The following is a 20,232-nucleotide window of genomic DNA, read 5'->3' on the forward strand; positions in this document are numbered from 1 at the left end:
ATTTAGCCCACCGGGTTTAACGGTCTGGAGATACCTCATCCAGAATGTTTCTCTTTGGGCAATTCTTACATTAGGATCCACATGGGGTTCAACCAATACCTGCTCTAGTACAGTGTATCTGAGTTGAGGAATCGTATGTTGCCTCTCTTTCCAGTGTTGTGCAAGACTAGATTTTTCATTGCCTGTCCTGATATTCGACTTATGCTCAGTAATCCTGATTTTGATTTTCCTCATAGTGCGGCCTACGTATACTAGGCCGCACGGACATTTAATGGCATATATTACTGAGCTGGTGTTACAATCTGACGTGTGTCTCAGTGTAATTTGTTTGCCTGTGTGTGGATGCGCAAATATGTTACCTAATAGTACGTTACCACAATGACCACAATTATAACATTTCTGCATTCCTTTGGTTGTTGCTACAACAGGTTTCAGTTGTTTACTCTTTAGCAGCTCTTTGAGGTTCTTAGATCTGGATAAAGCGAAAATTGGGGTTTCAAAGAAGACGGTTTTAAAGTCTTCCTCTTGCTCGATGAGTTCCCATCTCTTCAATATGCATTTCTTAATCTTCGATGCGATTGTCGAATGTTTCAAAACGCACACCTCTCTTTTTGATGTCGATTTCTCTGCTTTTTGAAGTAAGGTTTCTCGTGTTTTTAATGACACCTTTCTTTTAGCTTCTGTTAGAACTTGCTCCGGATAACCTCTACAACTATATTGTTGTGCCACATCCTCTATATCTGTTTTTGCTTGTACTTCATCACTGCTGATCCTTTTGATTCTGATAAACTGTGAGAATGGTAAGTGGTTTTTTAGACTCTGTGAATGAAAGCTAGACCGTCTTCTTTGAAACCCCAATTTTCGCTTTATCCAGATCTAAGAACCTCAAAGAGCTGCTAAAGAGTAAACAACTGAAACCTGTTGTAGCAACAACCAAAGGAATGCAGAAATGTTATAATTGTGGTCATTGTGGTAACGTACTATTAGGTAACATATTTGCGCATCCACACACAGGCAAACAAATTACACTGAGACACACGTCAGATTGTAACACCAGCTCAGTAATATATGCCATTAAATGTCCGTGCGGCCTAGTATACGTAGGCCGCACTATGAGGAAAATCAAAATCAGGATTACTGAGCATAAGTCGAATATCAGGACAGGCAATGAAAAATCTAGTCTTGCACAACACTGGAAAGAGAGGCAACATACGATTCCTCAACTCAGATACACTGTACTAGAGCAGGTATTGGTTGAACCCCATGTGGATCCTAATGTAAGAATTGCCCAAAGAGAAACATTCTGGATGAGGTATCTCCAGACCGTTAAACCCGGTGGGCTAAATGACAAGATTGAATTTTCATGTTATTTATGAGAGAACTTACGTATATATCTGTATTCGTGGTGATAAATTAGTTGTTAATACAGGATTTAATTTTTTGAGGAGCGCAACCAATGTTTATGGACTGCAATTTTTGCATAGCACATTATTCTGTATAGCACCAATTTTTGTACAGCACTACATTTTTTGTGGTTATATGAGCACACAAGGGTTTGTGACAGCAGAGTTTTTGTGGAATTGATTTTTTTGTGTTCAAGTACGCATTCACTGTGATATGCTATGGGAATTCAATAATGTTTGAACTGAGGGTTCACAGCAGAGTTGGAGGTTAAATAGTCTTTTTTCTATATTTAGTGGTTGTAAAGAGCATTGTTTAGGTACGAATTCAGCATAATTTAGTATTCTTTGCAACTAAAATATTTTTGACATTAAGGATACGTTTCTGCAAGATTACACTGTTATATTATGCACGATTCCGCAGGCACGTAGAATACGGGGACGGCTTGAAACGGGCGGGCGGGGCGTGGGTCCCGCGTTGATGACAGACGTTTAAAATACGTCCGGTCATGCGCAGCAGTCACCTAACAAACTTGCAGCGCGTAGAGGAGGAGAGGAAGAACGAGCTAAGAAGCTAGGTAAGGGTTAGAGTAAAGAGGGTACACGGAGAATGGTGTTTAAGACGGGAGAGTTACAAACATTGTCTTCGTTTTGCAGACGGATAGCTGTAGCAGGAGACCGTTTTTGCGTGGAGCGCAACGTTACTTACAAGTAAGCACGGGGGTGTAATGGTAATAGGAGGGGTTATGGGTCATACATACAACGAAAAGATTCATTAGTCATGTACATTTGTTATTGCAGAGAGAGTCGTTTTTTCAGAACGCTTTTCAGGTATTTACATTTCGTTACGAGCAGGTTATTTTTGTTAATTTTCACACATAATGGTTTGGAGTCTGTTACAATGGGATCACGTTTTAGGTGACAGTAAACAAGGGTTGCATTTGTCATAAAATTGAATAGCATGTATAGGGAACACCACGTGAACTGCACTATGTTGCTTGGGTTGCTAGCAGGCTTGGTGGTATTGGAACACTATTATTTGCATGATACTGATTTGCAAGGCATGGATAAAGCATGTGAAGCATGAATAAGGAAGGTGATGATATAAGTGAAGTTAAGTTAATGTTATCTTACATGAGATGTATATATTTTTTTCATAGAATAATTCCCCTGACGAAGATGCTTCGGCATCGAAATGCATTGGGAGGGAGTCGTCGCAAGTTTTGATAAATTTATCATGCTAACTGAAAATGATGTGTATTATGAGTTTTGAGTTATCAAATCAATTTGCATTTTGTTGACAATGAAAATGAATTGTGACTATGGTATGATTTGTTAATAAGTAAAACTCAAAAATGAAGAATTTTGAACAAATTAAGTAAAGTCTTTTTGGAAACACCATATAGGCTTTCATCTGAATAATAAATGTTGTATGAAGACATTGATGATTTACTGAATGTATATATATTTGGATACGGATGTTGAATTTTGTTTAAGAATAAGGGTATAGTACCCTGGCATTTGAGCCAATTCGAACAGTGCATTCCGGCAAATGACACAGCTTAGCCCTCTGACCTCATAAAGAGTTCAGAGGTGTTGTTATTAATAAATAGACTGTTTATTTTCATAACAACCTGTGTGGTGTCTTTTCACTTGGTATTCAAGGGGTTATATTGTGGTAAAACAGCTGGCTTCACATGCCAAAAGAGTTTAGCCTAAGACTGCTTTGTCCATGCTACCATTAGGATAGCTGGTCTATAAGGTTGACTTACAACCAATCACCATAAGGGTTGTTTGGACTGATACAAGGTGATCACTAGAACTAGTGAGCATCATATATCAGGCCAACTTCTCACAACCACCACGCCATGGGCGTCCCTCAGAGCCAAGATACGTTCCGGGGTGTGCTCCCTACGGAGGATCCAGGCCCGCAGTCGCCCCTATTTGTCTCCCTCCCTGTGGAGTCTCTGCCTGTATTGGCCGAGGGTGTACTTGTCCAGTCGATCCAGTATATCATGGACCCTCTCTTGGGCCACCTGCTCGTCCTCTCGCCGGAAGTCGTCGGGGAACCCAGCGGACTGGGAACGCACTAGCTCATCCTCTGCCGTCTGCAAGTCCCTGACAAGCTGTTTACGTACTCCATACGTCAGTCCCATACAGGCGCCCCACACCACGGCCTTCAGGGCCTCCCATTTAGTGGCCAGCAACAGGTCCCCCACCTCCCAATTGAGATCCACATAGTCCGTCAGGGCCTTCTCAACGTGCGCCTTGCCCACGGAGTCACGAAGGACATCCTCATGGAACTTCCAAGTATGTGGACGGGAAACCAAAGCCCCCCAATTGACCAAGCAGGTCACCGGGGAGTGGTCGGACAGATAGCGCGCCTGATGTGTCACCTCCATGGACATGCGGCTCTCCGCGTTAGCAACCAGCACCCTATCTAGGCGGCTGTGGGTATTATGAGCCGGAGAAAACCAGGTATAAATCCGCAACGCCGGATGGGCCTGTCGCCAAATATCGACAGCCCCTATGTTCTCCATAACCGCTCGTAGCTGTGCCGTCATTCGGGGTTTCGTGCCCTCTCTCGGCGGGGACCTATCTAGGACCGAGCCCAAAACACAATTAAAGTCACCCAGCCAGAAAAGTGGTGTCGCTAGGTCATCTACCAATACATCCTGCAGCGTTAAGAAAAGGCCCGGGTCATCTAGATTCGGGTCATACGAGTTCAGAAGGACGACCTCCCTACCGTCCAGCCTAGCCCGGAGAAGCAAATACCTACCCTGAATATCGGCCTCCACATACTGGACTGCAAAAGGAACCCCAGGCTCCACCCAGATCAGGACCCCTCTGGCGTATGAGGAATAAGAGAAATGGAACACCTAGCCCCGCCATTTCTTAGCCAATTTCTGTGCCCCCTCCTCAGTGAGATGAGTCTCCTGCAAGCAGGCAATCGAAACCTTATGTCTACGGAGACAGGACAGTATTCTATATCTTTTCGTACAGGTACCAAGCCCCCTCACATTCCAGCTAACTAATTTGTATCCCATTGTCCCTGATGCAGACCACCACCCTTCCACACAGCAGACTCAGCGTCCCTCCAATCCCGCGCCCAACGTGTCACACATGCGATGCCAACAACTTCCCCAACAACATTCCCCCTTCATCCCCACCCCCATCCACGAGCAATATACTAGCAACAACTAAACCTGCCGATATGCCCTCCCCCGCTGGTGCCAGGACGTACATAGCTTCCCCATCAACCTTCCGCAGAAAACTAACTCAGAAGCAAAGGAAACCCTAAAAATCAACTACCCCCCTCCAGCCCGACCCCCCCCAGGCCGCCCTCCAGGACCAAAAAATCAACCTCTACCTCGGTATCGACAACACAGGAGGACAACATTCACACCACCCCCCGACCCCCACCCGCGCCCCCCACTCTCAAACCCCAGCATTAGGCAGGGCCCCCATCAACTATCACAGCCCTCTTACTGTCTATACAGTGTCCAGCAATTTTGTCAAAGTTCAGCAAATCAACGTCTGCCTTGGGCCCTCCTCACGATAATCCATCTGGCTCCTGTCCCTGCGCCTCAGCTGTTTCCGGGACCGCTGCACCGGTCGGGGAAACCTCCTCCGCAGAAGGCAGCAATGTATCAGGTACCAGAATGTCCTCAGGAGAAGTAGGTCGAGACGCCGCCGGTAAATCCATGTGTAGGGAGCCATCATCCCCCACCCTAACACGGTTGCTCTCTGCCCTCTCATCCTCACGGGATCCTCGACGTCGCCTCTGGCTGCGCCGCCTCCGCGGCCTGGTCCCCCATGCACTCCGAGCCCCAGCCCGTTCTCCAGGGGGGAGATCATCTCCCCGGATCTCCAGCCACTCCCACACGTCCGCAAGAGCCTCGAAAAAGTGGGCCTTCCCCTGGGAAATAACCTTAAGCTTGGCCGGATAGAGCAGCATATATTGCAGGTTCAACTCCCTGAGCTTTTGTTTGACTGCCAAAAAGGACTTGCGCTGTTCCTGAACCAACTGTGTATAGTCCGGGAAGACGGACACCCGCGCATTCTCGAAAGTAAGATCCTTGGTTTCCCTCGCCGCACGCAGAATGCAGTCCCTGTCATGGTAGTTCAGGATTTTGGCGATGAAGGCGGCCCGAGGAGGTGCACCAGGCCTCGGGGGAGGGACCAACGCTCTGTGTTCCCTCTCTATTACAAATACGTCCGAGAGGCCCTCGGGCACAATACCGTACGGATCCAGTGCTCAAGGAAGCGCTCCGGGCGGCCCGCCTCCGCCCGTTTCGGAATGCCCAGCACGCGAATGTTGCTGCGGCGTGCCCTCCCCTCCGTGTCCTCCGCCCTGCGCTCCAGGGCCTTCGTCGTGGCCGAAAGTTGGAAGACTGTTTTCTTGAGGGTCGCCACTTCCCCCTGCAGTTGCGTGATATTCCCTTCCGCGTCCGTGACTTTATCGGCCACCTTGCGCAGGTCAGTCCGCAGGAGGTTCACGTCAATGGACACAGTCTCGATCTGACGCTTCAAGGCCGAGTGGGACCCCTGTATCGCATTCAACAATTCCGCCCGTGACAGCTCCTCGGGCGCCGGAACTCCCTCCTCCTGCCCCGACTGGCGGGTAAGTCTCTGTGAAGGGAGCCTCTGCGTAGTGTATTGTGTAATGGTGTTGGGCTGCACCGCCCGAGGTGTCCTATCCTTATGCATCATGAATTGTGGCGGCGGTCCTTCCAAACATCCCCAATCTGCTAGCCCGTCAGCACACAGCAGCCCACCCAGATGTCTCACCTAGGCCAGGCACCAGGCCACCAGGCTCACTATGTCCTCAACTGGGCCCCCCACTGACCAGGGGCATCACACACGCAGCTCCGGCCCGCGTATCCCCCGAAGGATCGTTCCGCAGGGGCCGGCACGTGGGGCCACGGCCACCTATCCGAGCTAGCCCGCCCTCGAGCCAGCCAGGTCAGGAGAGGCTGCAGGGACGCGTCCCAGGTTCCGACACACCACAAGGAGAGATGAGGCCCAGCCACCGAAACCAGTCCCGGGCGGCACTATGAGTGGGCGAACACCACAAAGCCCCACCTCCAGTAGCCGTAGGTCAGACTCTCCCAGGGTTCCTCCTCCAGGCCACCGGACAGCCAGACGCCATGCCCCAAAGCTAATGCCCCAGGTAGAGACCTGTTCCAGGGGGCTCAGTATGCCACTTCCAGTCCAGGCACGGGTGACCCTAATCCTGGGCAGTGAAGATGTAGGCCTCCGCAGTCCCACTGTGCACCAATACTTGTAGGGAAGGGGGAAAGCCCCTGATGGCAGCCACTACCCACGAAGACCCTTTCCCCGCAGTCTCAATGGGCCGGCCCAGCTCCGGGCCCCAAGTGCACTCGGCCCTGTCCTGATGTAAGCAGGCCACCCCCGCACCGTAGGGCCGGGGCTCCAAGTCAGAGACCGGGACCCAGACAGCAGGATGCACCACACAGGGCGGCTCCCGGGCCGCGGCAGCGAGTCCCAGACCAGGCGGACTCCTCCCGCTCCACGTCGCTCGATCCGTCACAGCCGGCACCGCCACTGGCCCCGGCAGCCTCTCACCGCGTCTCGCAGGCCGGGTGGTGCGGCAATCCAGGCTCCTCCCACCGCCGCCGCCACCGCAAAAGTCTCAGATGGTGGTGGGGCCCTCCATGCAGCCCGCGGCACCTCCGTAGCTAGGCCTGATCCCCGGCCTCAATTTGCGGCAGCCGCCGCCTCCTCCGTGGGCCCTGAGCCGGACTGCAGGGACGGCCCACCTGGGCACCCCTTCCCCCGATGGTCCCAGTGTCACACCGTCACCTCGGCAACTGCGGGGGGAGCCCGATGACAATGGGTCCCCCCGGTATCCAGATTCGTCGATGATCAGCCAGGCCGCAGTTCCCGGTCTTGAGCCCAGGCAGGCCCAGCGTCTGGCCGGTCAAGTCGAGCTGACCAACAATCCAGGTGCCCACAACGTCCAGGGCAGAACCGGAGGGGCACAGCACGGTCGGGGAGCACAGGAGCCAGAAACAGCACTCCGAGGTGGGCTGTAAGGAATACTTATGCAGGATGTAAGCGGCGGCCGGCAGGGAGCCGAGGGAGCTCACGTCCTGTTGGCCATGCTGCTTGGCCATGCCCCCACCAATCGGGCTTTAGAAAGGGTTGTAGCACGGAAACCGCGATCCTCAATGTTATCGATGGCGTGCACAAATCATTGGATGCGGACAAATGCTGCCTTCTCTTCCTCCTAGATTTATCAGCAGCTTTTGACACGGTTTATCACATCCTCCTCATTAAGGCTCTTCAAGAAAGGGCAGGACTAGATGAGGTGGTCTTACAATGGTTCTCCTCCTTCCTACACAACCGCACTCAAAGAATAAAAATCAAAAACTGCTCGTCTGACCTACATCAAGTTAGCAAGGGAGACCCAAAAAGGATCAGTGCTCTCCACACAACTTTTTAACATTTACATGGAACCACTCACAACCTTACTCAGAAAAGCTAACATCCCCTTTCACCTTTTTTTTTTTTTAATCTTCTTATTGTAAAACATGCTCCAGTAAGATCACATAGCGGCCAGCAGTATTAATACATTGATACATAAAAGACATCGTCACACCTATTGCATGTCTAAATCACAGCCAGCAGGGAAAAAACCAAACCCCCCGTATCCCTCCCAACCCTAACCATGAATATCCGGGGCCCACACTGGTGAAAGACCTGCGAATGAGCAGCACTACGGACTAGAGTGCCCTCCCCTCCCAAACCCGACCTACTCCCTCCCCCGCCATCCGTCCAACCCCATCCCCCTCAAGACGGGAGCGGGACCCGGGGCCCTCTCCCACTTCCTATTCGGACTCAGAGTCTACCTGGGTGTCTACTGTCTCACCTCTGTATCGCCTCCATGGCCCCCACACTCTCTCCCATTTCTTGGGGCATCCCCTACTCTTATAAATGACCCTTTCCGCCCTTTGGCACCAATCGAGGTCTCTTTCCCACTTGCTAGTACCAACCAGATCTTGTCGCTCTTCGGCCAAGTAATGTCACTCGTTACCCCCAGGACATGCCAACGAGCCTCAAGCGGAACGGCCGCCCCCACTACCTCTGCCATGATGTCGGACAGCCTGGACCAGTAGGCCCTGATCTTGGTGCAGTCCCACAGAATGTGGAAGAACGTGCCCTCTTCCCTGCACCCTCTGAGGCAAAACCTCGAATCCGCGTAGCCTATCCGGTGTTGTGTCGTGCGAGGGGTGTAAGAGCGATGCAGTATACGAAGCTGGACCATGCTGAACCAAGCCCGAATCGCCACCTCCCTTGGACCTTGCAACGCTTCTCTCCAGTCATCATTTTCCAGTAACCCTACGTCTGTCTCTCACTTTTCCCTCAGGGGGCGCAGGGGGTCAGTTAGATTGTTGATCAGCTTTTTATAAATGAGGGAGATTGCTTTATCTAACATCGGATCCATTAGCAGCCGGTCCTCAAGTGGGGCATACTCCGGTAGTTGGTCAACGGACTTCAACTGGTCCCGAATGGCATGTCTAAGCTGCTGGTAATGCAGGAACTCTCCAGTTCCCACCCGGAACTCCACCTGTAGGGCCGCAAATTCCACCATGTCTCCCCTCTTCCAAACGTCCCCCAGTCTGTCAATTCAGATAAGGTTCCAAGCTCGAAGGCCCTTCAGTTTGGCCACTGCCGGGAGAAAGTTCCTGGCCCATAAAGGGGTCTGAGCGGTCAATTTCGCTCCCCCTCCCAGCAATTTCATCGCCCTCCTCCACACTTCCCCCACCGCATTTGTCTGAGGTGGGAGGGTCCCTCGGCATCTGCCTCTATGGTAGAGGGCAGCCAGGTATGTCACGTCTCCAAAGGCCACCCTGTACGCCGGTTCCTCCACAGGTGCGAACACCCAACCATTAACATTGACTAGCTGGGACGCCCAGTAGTACAGGCGGACGTCCGGAATCGCAAGCCCCCCTCATACACCCCCTTCTGTAACTTCTTAAGAGCTATCCTAGGACAGCCCCCGCTCCATAACAACGCTCGCTGTTCCGACTCAACCGCTCGAAAGAACTGCTCCGGCACCATAAACGGCGCGCTTTGCAAGGCATAAAGTAGGTGAGGGAGGGCCATCATCTTGAATAGGACCGCGCATCCCATTAGGGACAGCGGGAGGGTCCTCCAATGCACAACATCACCCCGCAGATGCTCCAATTGAGCCGTCACGTTCAGGCGCATGTATTCCGCCTCAGTCTTTGATATTCAGATTCCCAGATACCGAAAACCCTCTTTCCATACAAGACCGGCGCATTCATCCACCACACTCGGCGTAGGGCCTGCCAATACATGGCCCAGGGATTTACCCCAGTTGATCCGGTAGCCTGAGAAGGTGCCAAACTCATGTAGGATCTCCAACAATCTCCCGGATAGAAGCCTCAGGACGTTGGACGTATAGCAGGACGTCGTAAGCGTATGAAGAAATACGCTCTTCCCAGCCACCACCCAAATCTACTCCCCACACCAGTGGGTGCGCCCGCTCCCAGGTCGCCAAGGGCTCCAAGGCCAAGGCAAAGAGAGTCGGGGAGAGCGGGCAGCCCTGCCTCGTGCCTCGCTTTAGTTGGAACTCCCTGGACAGGGATCCATTCACCCTGACCCTCGCCAGCGGGTCAGTGTATAACAATCGGACCCATGCTCAGAATTTGTCCCCAAACCCCATCTTGGCCAAGACCGCATTAATATAGTGCCATTCTATACTATCGAAGGCCATATGAGCGTCGAGCGACAGCAGGGCCGCCGGGACGTCCGGCCTCTGCTGCTGCGGAGTGGCCATTGAACACACGCACTAGTAGTCAGGAGCAGGCTGGGACATCCTGATACTGTATCTCTGCCATTCCGCATTTTTGTTCCATAGCCTAACATGTGGAAGCTCCTGGAACCTTCCAGCCCGGGGAGGGGTTATGCTTTGCCGCCTTTAGAGGAGGGTCACCTGACCTAGGGGTAGAAGAGTAAAGGAGGGAAACCTGACTGTCAGTTGGGGCACCACTGCCGGAGTATAGGCGGTTGGGCCTAGGGGAGGAACCTACACTACTGGGACTGACTGAGCTTAGGCCCTGCTGTTCCTAAGTTAGATGAGGGACTCTGCCAACCTGCTGATCTAGCCCAGCGAGGGGGAACCCAGGGAACCATCTCCAGTGTGCTAAAAGGTACCCTCCTGCCTCTGAAGCCAACCAACTCAACACCCCCTTCCTTTCCCAAGAACCTGCACTGGGACCTGTCATCCATCCCCGCAAGAAAGGTGCTCTGCCCATCAAGCTCTGTAAGAAAGGAGGGGACTGCCCGCTGTGAGCACTGCTGGGGGATCAACCAGGTAAACAGCGCTGTACCGCTTAAGCGCTTTACTGATAGAAATGTGTGGCTGGCGCTGTAATCTCCAAGCGCTGTGCCCCCTGTGCTGTGCTCCTAAAGCGCTGTGTGCTCACCTAGCGCTGGACTGCTAAAGGCTGTTGCTGCTGGATGCCCCAAGGTCCTACTGGGCTCTGCTTGCAAAGCGCTGTGACACTCCTAAGCGCTATTTGGCCCAGAACTGCAAGGAACTGTTGCTGCCAGAACTGTGCCCTCTATGCTGTGCTAAAAAGGGCTGTGCCCATAAAAGCGCTACCTGCCCATCACCGCCGCAGCCTCGTACCTGTGCTTGAGCGCTGTGTCCTTGAAAGCACCAATTTGCCATCACCGCTGCGACCCGGGCGCTGTGAGTTTCGGAGGCGGCCTGCATCGCCAGCGTGTGTGGATCCCGGTTGGGTGCTGCTACAGAGTGCGCCTAGGGCCCGTGAATCACCACCGTGGCCCCGGCACCTGTCTCCACACTTTCCCCCTGCCGCCCGAGTTCACCGCCGCTGCCCCCGAAGCCAGGGGAGGGCCGCCGCGGTATTGCTGAAGGCAACGTTGGGCCTGGGAAGCTGACGTGGCCACAGTCATGCGACGGGGGTGCCGGGCGCGTCATAGGCCGTGCCCCCAAAAGCCGCAACGCAGCCATTGGCTGAGGCTGCCGCGCCCCTGCAAGCTGCGCTGTGATTGGCGGCTGCGGGCACGCCTCTGCCCCACTGCACTCCGATTGGTCCCCGGGCCGGAGGAGACATCAGGAGGCCAGGGATCGTCCTTGCATGCAGGCGATGGGTCTCCAGGAGCGCAAGAGCCCCCGATCTGCTCCAGAGCTGGACTGAGGAGCAAGGGCCTCCCGGAGGCCACAAACGAAGGTAACACCACCCAGGGGAGGGCGAGAGACTGCGGAGACAGCGGGGCTGCTGAGGGGCTTCGTGGGATCAAAGAGGCAGCCCTGTGTTGGAGAACTGGGCCTTATGGGCTGAGCGGCGCAGGGCACGCCTAAAATCTCCGGGTTCACCTGCCTTATCTGACAGAGACACGAGACACTCTGTTAGGCGCAGAAAATCAGGATTTATTAGCTGCAGCTAAGCACAGTTGTCCAAGAAGTACACCAATGGTAGGTTCTCAGGAGACTGCCACTTCATTCCGTGGCGCACAGTCTTTTATACCATACATATTTACAATACCTACTCCCAAAACATACAAAACTGACAAATGAGAAAAGTTTGAAAACAAGCTATCGAGTATCTTGTGTACGCCCTTCTTTCAGACCCCGTATTCTCCCCTCCCCTCAAGTTAATCAATGCTAATGCATGTAATTCAATTTGCAGGTGGCAGGACGTATTTGCGAGCCTCAAAGGATAGTTGTGTAACAGGAGAGTACACGGAGAGAATAGTGAAGGCCAGTCAAATAAGATAAAGTAAAGGAAGAATGGTGGGACCCAAACAGTCAACTAAGACAAGGATCAATCAGTCTAGACATGGATTAACTAACTCGGCCAGACCCTGACATCGGTTTCATAAACAAGGTCAAAGGGTTACTTTTTAACAGGAGAGACGAGCAGCTGAAAAGGTAAAAACACTATGTTCGCCGTGTCGCCTGAGTGAAGGCAACATAAAATGGCGGCTGTCACAAAATGGCGGCTGACTACGAAGCAAAGTCAAAAATCACAGAACCTCAGTGTCTGCCCCTCCCCGCCCCGCTATGGCCCAGTAAAATGCCAAAACTGTATATGATAATTTTGGTTTTCTGACAAAAGTCTGCTTGTCCCTGAAGGCTGGGAAGATGATCAGCACCACACACCCTTTGTTGATACCATTTGCAGAGAAAAAATAGATGCTTTCTTCTGCAGCACTTTATCCCCATTCCCCCCCCCCCACTCAAAAAAATAGCTGTATTTTGGCTAATTTCTGGGTCTCCTCCAGGGGAATCCACAAACCCTGTGTATCTTGAACCCTTTCCATGCGTCGGACGGCCTCTCGACGTCACGGTGGGTGTGTGCGTCGGACGGCCGGCGTATGCGTGGAATTTGCCCACACCGCAGGGGAATTCCACGAGCATTCAAGGGGTTAAAATCCCTATGATGTTGGAAGAAAAGGTTGCAAATTTGGCATGGATACCTTATGTGAACAAAAAGTCTCAGGGGCCTAAGCACGAACTACCCCCAAAAAAGCTTAGCACAGGGGGAGAATCCCTAGCAGCAAAAGGGTTAAAATTTGGACTCGTTCTGCACTATCAGTGTGATTGCACGTTTTGCTCTCTGACTATAATGAATTTTAATTCCGAGCCTTCTTCCACTTCAATCTCACTATTTTAACTTCGATTAAATTCTACTTGTTGGCTTATGTAGCCTATATATTATGCTACGTTTTTTAATTAGCCTTTGTAATAAAGAGCATACACTCGCCGCCTCTATTGGTAAAACCAACCGTTTTTTGCTGCTGCGCAACGACCCTGTTTCCTGAACATTCTTTGAATCCCCAACGGTTGCAGTTAAATAGTTTCCGTTTGTGGAACGCACCAGTCCTACGCTCTAACGGAAGTTAAGTGTTCACTAGAGGTGCCGCCTGAAGCTGGAGTCGACAATTGTACCTGGAATCCCGCCATGAGAAAAGCACCAAAGGGCACGAGAAAGAGCAGCAGGGACGCCGGGCATGTATCTTTTGATGATGGCACCGCAGACTCTATGGACTCGGGATTCTCTCGGGGAACAGAATACCATGGAGCCACTTATGGAGGCTCAACATACACTCGAGGCACAGAACCGCCCGTGGAAACAAGACTTCCCCGTGGCAAAAATCCTGGGGACGAATTACGGGCGAAACGCAGGTTCACAGCCAAAAGGAGGCAAATGACAGAGATCCGGGACGTGCCGTGGTTCAGGGGCATGGTGACAGGCCCTGACCCGCAGGAGCTGGAGCAAGAGTCCCACTTGATGGCGGCTATGGGATTCTGGCACATTCCGCCGAGAGTGTTCCTGCCAGTGGTGGGGAAGGCCACGCTAGCCTTGTACCGTAGCCGCCGGGCCATCTTTCGTGAGAGGTGGCGTATTAAAGAGGCCGGCAAGTTCCTCATCCACCCGTACTCTTCTTTCAGGTAGATTTCCGAGGGGCGGGTGCAGCTTCTTCCTAAATAGAAGCTAGAGAAAAGTAAGAGTCGCTATTGACAAGCTCTATTGCAGGAAGACGCCCTGCCCTCACTGACTGTGTGGGAGGCATGGCAGTGGTTATGAAAAAGCATACACACGCTACAGATGTGATTACAACAATGATTGTCAATTGAATGTCACAATTACATATTTACTATTTTAAAGAGTATTTGCACCGAACCATTACTTTAATTGTGAGTGCACAGTTCAATGTACACGAATAAGGATTTTTGGGCTTTTAACCTAAATTTACTGCAGATGCGATCGCATCTTTTGTGCTTAATCATGAAAAATAAAACGTTAAGGCTGGTATAAGTTCTTCGCTTGCCAGACATTACAGAAGTGCTGCAGTGTTGAATTCTGCAACAACACCGGTGCCTCATTTGACTTCTCTTCTTTACCTCTAAAATCTATAGCAGCCAAGAGATAAACATGAAATTAGCATCTAACATGGGTGCTTGTTTAACATGTAAATCAACAGACAGACAGATTAGTCTCCAGTCCTTAAAACCTCATAAAGATATCACAAATCAAATTCAGAACTGTTAATGAACTCACTAAGGCTGCATGCTAACCCTTTATTGCTGCTGTAGAAGAAATGTGTATTTTCACTTGTAAAATTTACATTTATGGTAACTATTGTGCACATACTTAAAATGTTTACTTCCCTGTGGTTAGTTTCAGCATATTGCGCATGATTCGTAATTTCATTTTGTATTCAATAACGGAGTGAAGCAGTTCCGACCCATGACACAGTTTTGTATTTCCAGAGCTGGGATTGTGCCACATGGAAATTCCTAGAAACAAAGTGCAGTTTGTAGATTTATTGAGTCAGACTAATGATGGTACAGGAATATCCCCTGTTAATTTAGCATCTGTTGTTTCAGAGGGGAGTGGGAGATAAGTGAAGCGATTCTGGAAGCCGTGGGTAACCCATATTTTGACTCTGATATGATTTCTGTTCTGAGGTCTGGAGATTTAACACCATCGATTTCCATCGTGGAGTTCAAGATTTACAGGATGTATTTTTGATTTTCAAATGGAGAAATGTAACTTGAAAAAAATACATTACAGATTACCTAGATTTATCTTGTTCAACACATTAGCTACTACCCCAGAAGCTGATCCAGCTATGGTTTTTTTAGTGTAAAAAAGGGAAGGACCCTAAGAAGGGGCTAAAAAAAATTGCTAGCAAACGTGCCAAGAATTTTCAATTCTATTAAGGGCTCGGAGGTGAGGGTTACTTTACTGAATTTTAACAGCAGACAATGAGCAAACGTTTCAAATACAATAAACTGCATTTCCCACAATGCTTACTAGTATCACCAACAACCATGGAGACTGTCCACACTTCGACATGAGCACTTCCTCTTTCTTTGCTTTAAACAAGCAACGTCCATGTAAATACGCAACTTGTTCCAATGATGGCAGACCTTGTTGAAGCAAAACTGGAAACCACTTCACATAACCGATTCATCAGAAATCCATATATATTACAGATGCGGAAGCAGCCGTCCACGACATCAAAATAGGCGATCGCTTATTCACCTTTCTGCTCAGCTCCTGAAACAGAAATAATAAATCGTAACAACCGTGATGGGAGAGCGTATCAGGGTAGGTAAAATAACAGTCATAACATACATCATACCCTGGGCGGTATAAACATACCCTGGGCCGGATAATCATTGACTCTGTGTTCTTAATAGAATTGAAAATTCTTTGTGCGAATGCTAGCCAATTGTTTATTCTATTACAGGACCAGAGGCTTTGGATTATGCTAGTTTAACTCTTTTCAAGAACAACAGCAGATATATTGCCCACAGATTTATAATAAAACTGTTTAAATGTAGAGTCGGATGACCAATCCGCTGCTCTCATTATATCCTGCACATTGGAACCTAGTATAAAGGAGTTTGACGCCATCGTGCCTCTCACTGAGTGAGCACAAAATATTTCAGTATTAATACCAGCTTCATTCATGATGTATCTCAGCCCTCTGGCAATGATGGCAGAGGTAACAGGTTTAAAAGATCTTTACAATGCAACTACCAACCTTGAACAACCTCTTGGCCTGAGTGGTTGGGTACTTTCTCAATACACTTTAGGGCATTTGACCACACACTATTTATCGTTAGCAGGAAAGCAATAAGTCAATAGAACGAGAAAAAGTATTTGTTCTTGCAGAGATCATAAATGAAACCCCTTCAGGGGTGAAAACTCTACCTGTTAGGTCCAGCACTCTGACATCAGAAACACGCCAGCAGGCGGATAAACATAAAAGCATAGCCAACTTAGCTGTTAATTGTTTTTTAGATAAACTTGAATTATTTTCTTTTTTACAGAGTTTTATGTAGCGCAAACTTGACCCGAATCGGGTATCAGAGCACTTTACATAGCACCAGTTGCATTACATGAGGACACATTCATTTTTGTTAGGCAAGGGGAGATTAAGTGATTTGCCCAGACTCACAAGATGTTCAGCGTCATTGCCAAGACTCAAACCCAGTTCCCCAGATTCGAGGTCGACCGCCCTAGCTGTTAGGCAAGCTCCACTCCCAATTATCTGGCCAACTGTCAAATAAATTCAGTACTTTAGAAACATCCCATAAAATGGAATTCTTAGCCTTAGGGGGATTTGCCACTCCTATTCCCTTGAGAAGTCTGCATACCATAGGATGCATACCTACCGGTCTACCATCGACCCGAGAATGCCCAGCCGAAATGGCAGATCGAAAGTTGTTAACTGACCTGTAAGAAAACCCCTCAGACCGTTTCTCAGAGAGAAAATTCAATACTTGTGAGAGATCTGACTCCACGGGATCCACGTCTTTCTTCAAGCACCAACCCAACCATGCTCGCCCTGCTTAGGAATATCTTTTCCTGGTAGAGGGAGCCCGGCCTGCTGTATGAACTCTGAAGCTACTTTCGAAATTCCTGGCAACGTCCAAAGTTGCCTGAAAGCCTCCAGGCCATCAGGGACAACTGCCCGCAGTGACTAGTGAGTACAGTTCCCCCTGACGGCCCCGGAGCATCGTCGGAGAGCATAGCAGGAAAAGCGGCAAGTCCCATGCTAGCTCCAATAGAAAAGGAAACCATAGTTGTGCTTTCCACACTGGAGTGATTAAGAGTATCTCTGTTGGTGAACTACTTGGTTTGCTACCCTGGGAATGAGGACGAAGGGGGGAAACGCATAACTCAGCGACTACGACCAGTCCTGAGTAAAGGCATCCGGTGCCTTGGCTAGAGGATCTGGTCTCCAACTGAAAAAGGACTCCAATTAACGACTAAGTCTGGAGGCAAAGAGGTCTATCTCGCAGGGACCCCATATGGAATGGATCATGTGAAAAAGCAAGGGGTGGAGTTGCCAGTCGTTGTAGTCCCTCAAGTGACTTGAATTGCAGTCCGCTATTTTATTGTCCTGACCCGAAAGGTACTCCGCTATCACCGTAAGCTGGTGAGCCAGGCAATAATGCCAAAAGTTCTTGGCGATCTCTGCTTCTGGGGGAAGAGGTGTGGCGCCGCGGCCAGGGCGACTGACGCTGGAATCTGGGGACCACGGTTCGATCCCCGGCTCCGGCGGCAGGTTAGCCCAGCACCATGTGACTCTGGGCAATAGCTCGCTTAATCTTCCCGACGGCCCCCAGCGCCTAGAGACCCTTACGGGTGATTGTGCGCTTTACAAATGTGGACTTTACTTTGCCAACATCCGGGAACTTATCCCTCCTAGCTTGTTGATGTATCTCACCGCTGATTTGTTGTCCATCGGTTGGCATCTGATTCTATCACTACTTCGGGCAAGAGCCGAATATGGCTCAGCCGTTCCAGGCATCCACCTGGACTAGCTACCACTTGAGCTCTTCCCTGGCCTCCTCTGAAAGGGGAACTTGATCAGAGCATGAGAGTCCCTTCTGAAGGTGCTGTATCTTTAGCTGCTGAAGGACCCCTAATCTAGCAAGCCCGGAAACAATTGCCTGTATTGATGAGGCTAGAAGCCCTAACAGTTGAGCTATAGCTCTCAAAGACATGACTTGCTTGTTCACTGTCGCTTTCTACTCTTTCTTCAGATCTCTCAATTTGGATTTGGGCAATTGAAGTTGGGCTGTCTGAGAATTGATTACAAATCCCACAAACTCTACTGACTCGGGAATAGGATTGACTTGGAGGCGTTGATCTGATCACAAAGCCTAGATTCTCGAAAAGTTGAATTGCCATCTGAAGATGTTTGGCTGCTAGGTAGGGGGTTGCTGCCATAATGAGTATGTCGTCTAGGTAAATTATCAGATGAAAGCCCTGTTCCCAGAGGTGTGCGGCCACTGGCTTCATCACCTTGGTGAAACACCAAGGAGGTGAAGAAATCCCGAAAGGCAGGACCAAATATTCCAGCCATCTGTCCTGCCACTGGAACTGCAAGAAGCGACAGTGGGGAGGAAATATCGGCACAGTTAAATAGGCATCCTTGAGGTCCAGACGGACCATCCAAACCCCTTGTCTCAGAATGTCTGTCAATAAATGGATACTCTCCATTTTGAAATATCTGTATTGGACAAATCGGTTGAACTCCTTAATATTTAAAGCCAGCCTGTGTTCACCTCCCAATTTTTGCACCAGGAAGACATTGCTGCAGAAGTCCATGGGACTGCTGTCGCAGTAAGCCACAGCGCGTTTCTCCAGCAAGTCTGCAATTTCGTGTGCTATAAAATTTCTGTCTTGTTGGGAAAAACAACCGCTGTGAGATGAACTCTTGTGCTGGGGTCTGGAAAAACTCTTATGTGAGAACCCTGGACGGTTTGTCAGACCCATGCATCCCGAATATGTGCTGACAAATTGTATAGAAACAAACGGATTTGACCTGCAAGAGGTTAGACTAAGCATGCTTACCTGAGGTAATTTGGGGCTGGAAGTTGCCTCTGTGACAGAAGTGACGGGAGAATCTTCTGGGCAGGTAGAAGGAACCGCCCCTGGTGGAATCATTCCAGTCCCCACTACCGTGACCGCAACCGCCTCCAGGAGGGCCTTGATGGTATTGGAGACCAGGCGAGCGGCCCCTGCCTCACCCGGCCCATCCAAACAGGAATACCCTTTTAATGTTTGTCTGGGCCTTGTCCAACTACGTGAAGAAACCCATGTATCTCGTCATGCCCTTTACAAATTGGGCCTCAGAGACCAGAGCTTCCTCCAACGTCCTCTCCTCTGCGGAGGCCAACTCCATCACGTTGGTGTCCATACAAAGTAATAACGATTTGCGCCACTCTGCCGAAATGGCGCAATTCACATGGCCCACAAAACAAATACTTCTCTGTGTCCATCCTGCCAAAATATCAGGGTCCACCAGGACTCCGGTCTCCCTGGCCACTAACACTATCTGAAGAATCTTGGCCAGAGTCCCTGTCGCATCCAGCCAGGCGCAATCTATCCCTTTTTTGGGGTCTTTTGGGAATTTCTTTAAGAACGCTAGCATGCTGGGGTCATTATCTGGCGTGTCGGCCACATTATTCGGTATTTCGAGACGGGGTCACTCGGACCGCAGTATACTACGTACCTCCTTATCAAAAGATTCTGGTGGAAATTTTCTGAGACCTCTGGAGCCAGAGCCCAGTCCGACAATGTCCAGGGGATTAAAATCAAAAGGACTTGGAATGAGGCGGGATCGGGGGGGGAAGTTTACATGGGCCCTCTTGGCCTTCTTCTTCCTAGGAGGAGTCTTTTGGGCCGAGGAATCCATGTCTGTACATGCATCTGTATCTTGGGGTTTAGTGGGCGCGGACGGCGCTGAAGCTTGCACGGAATACTGATGATCCTTTATGGAGGTCTGGGGAAGGGTGACCAAGGCCTGTGCATGAGGCCATGAGGGGGCTTTGGCCTTGCCCATGCTGTCCGATGATTTATGCGCTGGGCCTGCAGTATCAGGGGCCTGGAAACCATGCTTCTTTGCACATTTTTCCGTCGAGTAGTGATAGGCTTATAGGCCACTGCTAACGCCTGGTTCGCCGTTTGACAACTGCAGTTTTAATAGCTCGGTTCATGGACTGTTGCACTGATGCATCAAGGGCATCCACCAACCTGTCCTCTAAAAGGGGACCCTGCTGCTCCTCATAGTATGAGTAATTATCATCTTCAAAAGCAACCCAGTCATTCCATCATAGAGTTTTTCATGAGGAAGCGCAGTTAGAATGTGTACAACTCAGTTATTCAAATAAAGGAATTGCAGAAGGGAAGCCACCCACCATGCACAACTTCACAGGTTTCTCATCCCAGCTGCAGTCAACTGTTATTCCAGCCTGGCAGGGCATAAGAGATAGCCA

General features: G+C 50.1%; 1 protein-coding gene across 6 annotated transcripts in view; it reads left to right on the top strand.

The window, feature by feature from the left end:
- Nucleotides 1-13,274: 13,274 nt before the first annotated feature.
- Nucleotides 13,275-20,232, top strand: part of LOC144761611 (potassium/sodium hyperpolarization-activated cyclic nucleotide-gated channel 1-like) — a 1,852,618-nt gene continuing 1,845,660 nt past the window's right edge. For all 6 annotated transcript variants that reach the window (XR_013595810.1, XR_013595808.1, XR_013595809.1 and 3 more), the window contains exon 1: nt 13,275-13,878. Coding sequence is in view for 3 of the 6 variants with exons in the window: in XM_078646912.1 (XP_078503038.1) it covers nt 13,388-13,878 (491 nt within the window). In the remaining 3 variants the exon portion in view is untranslated. The remainder of the gene's footprint in view (nt 13,879-20,232) is intronic.

This window comes from Lissotriton helveticus, chromosome 6, assembly GCF_964261635.1.
Source record: "Lissotriton helveticus chromosome 6, aLisHel1.1, whole genome shotgun sequence".
NCBI classification, from domain to species: Eukaryota; Metazoa; Chordata; class Amphibia; order Caudata; family Salamandridae; genus Lissotriton; species Lissotriton helveticus.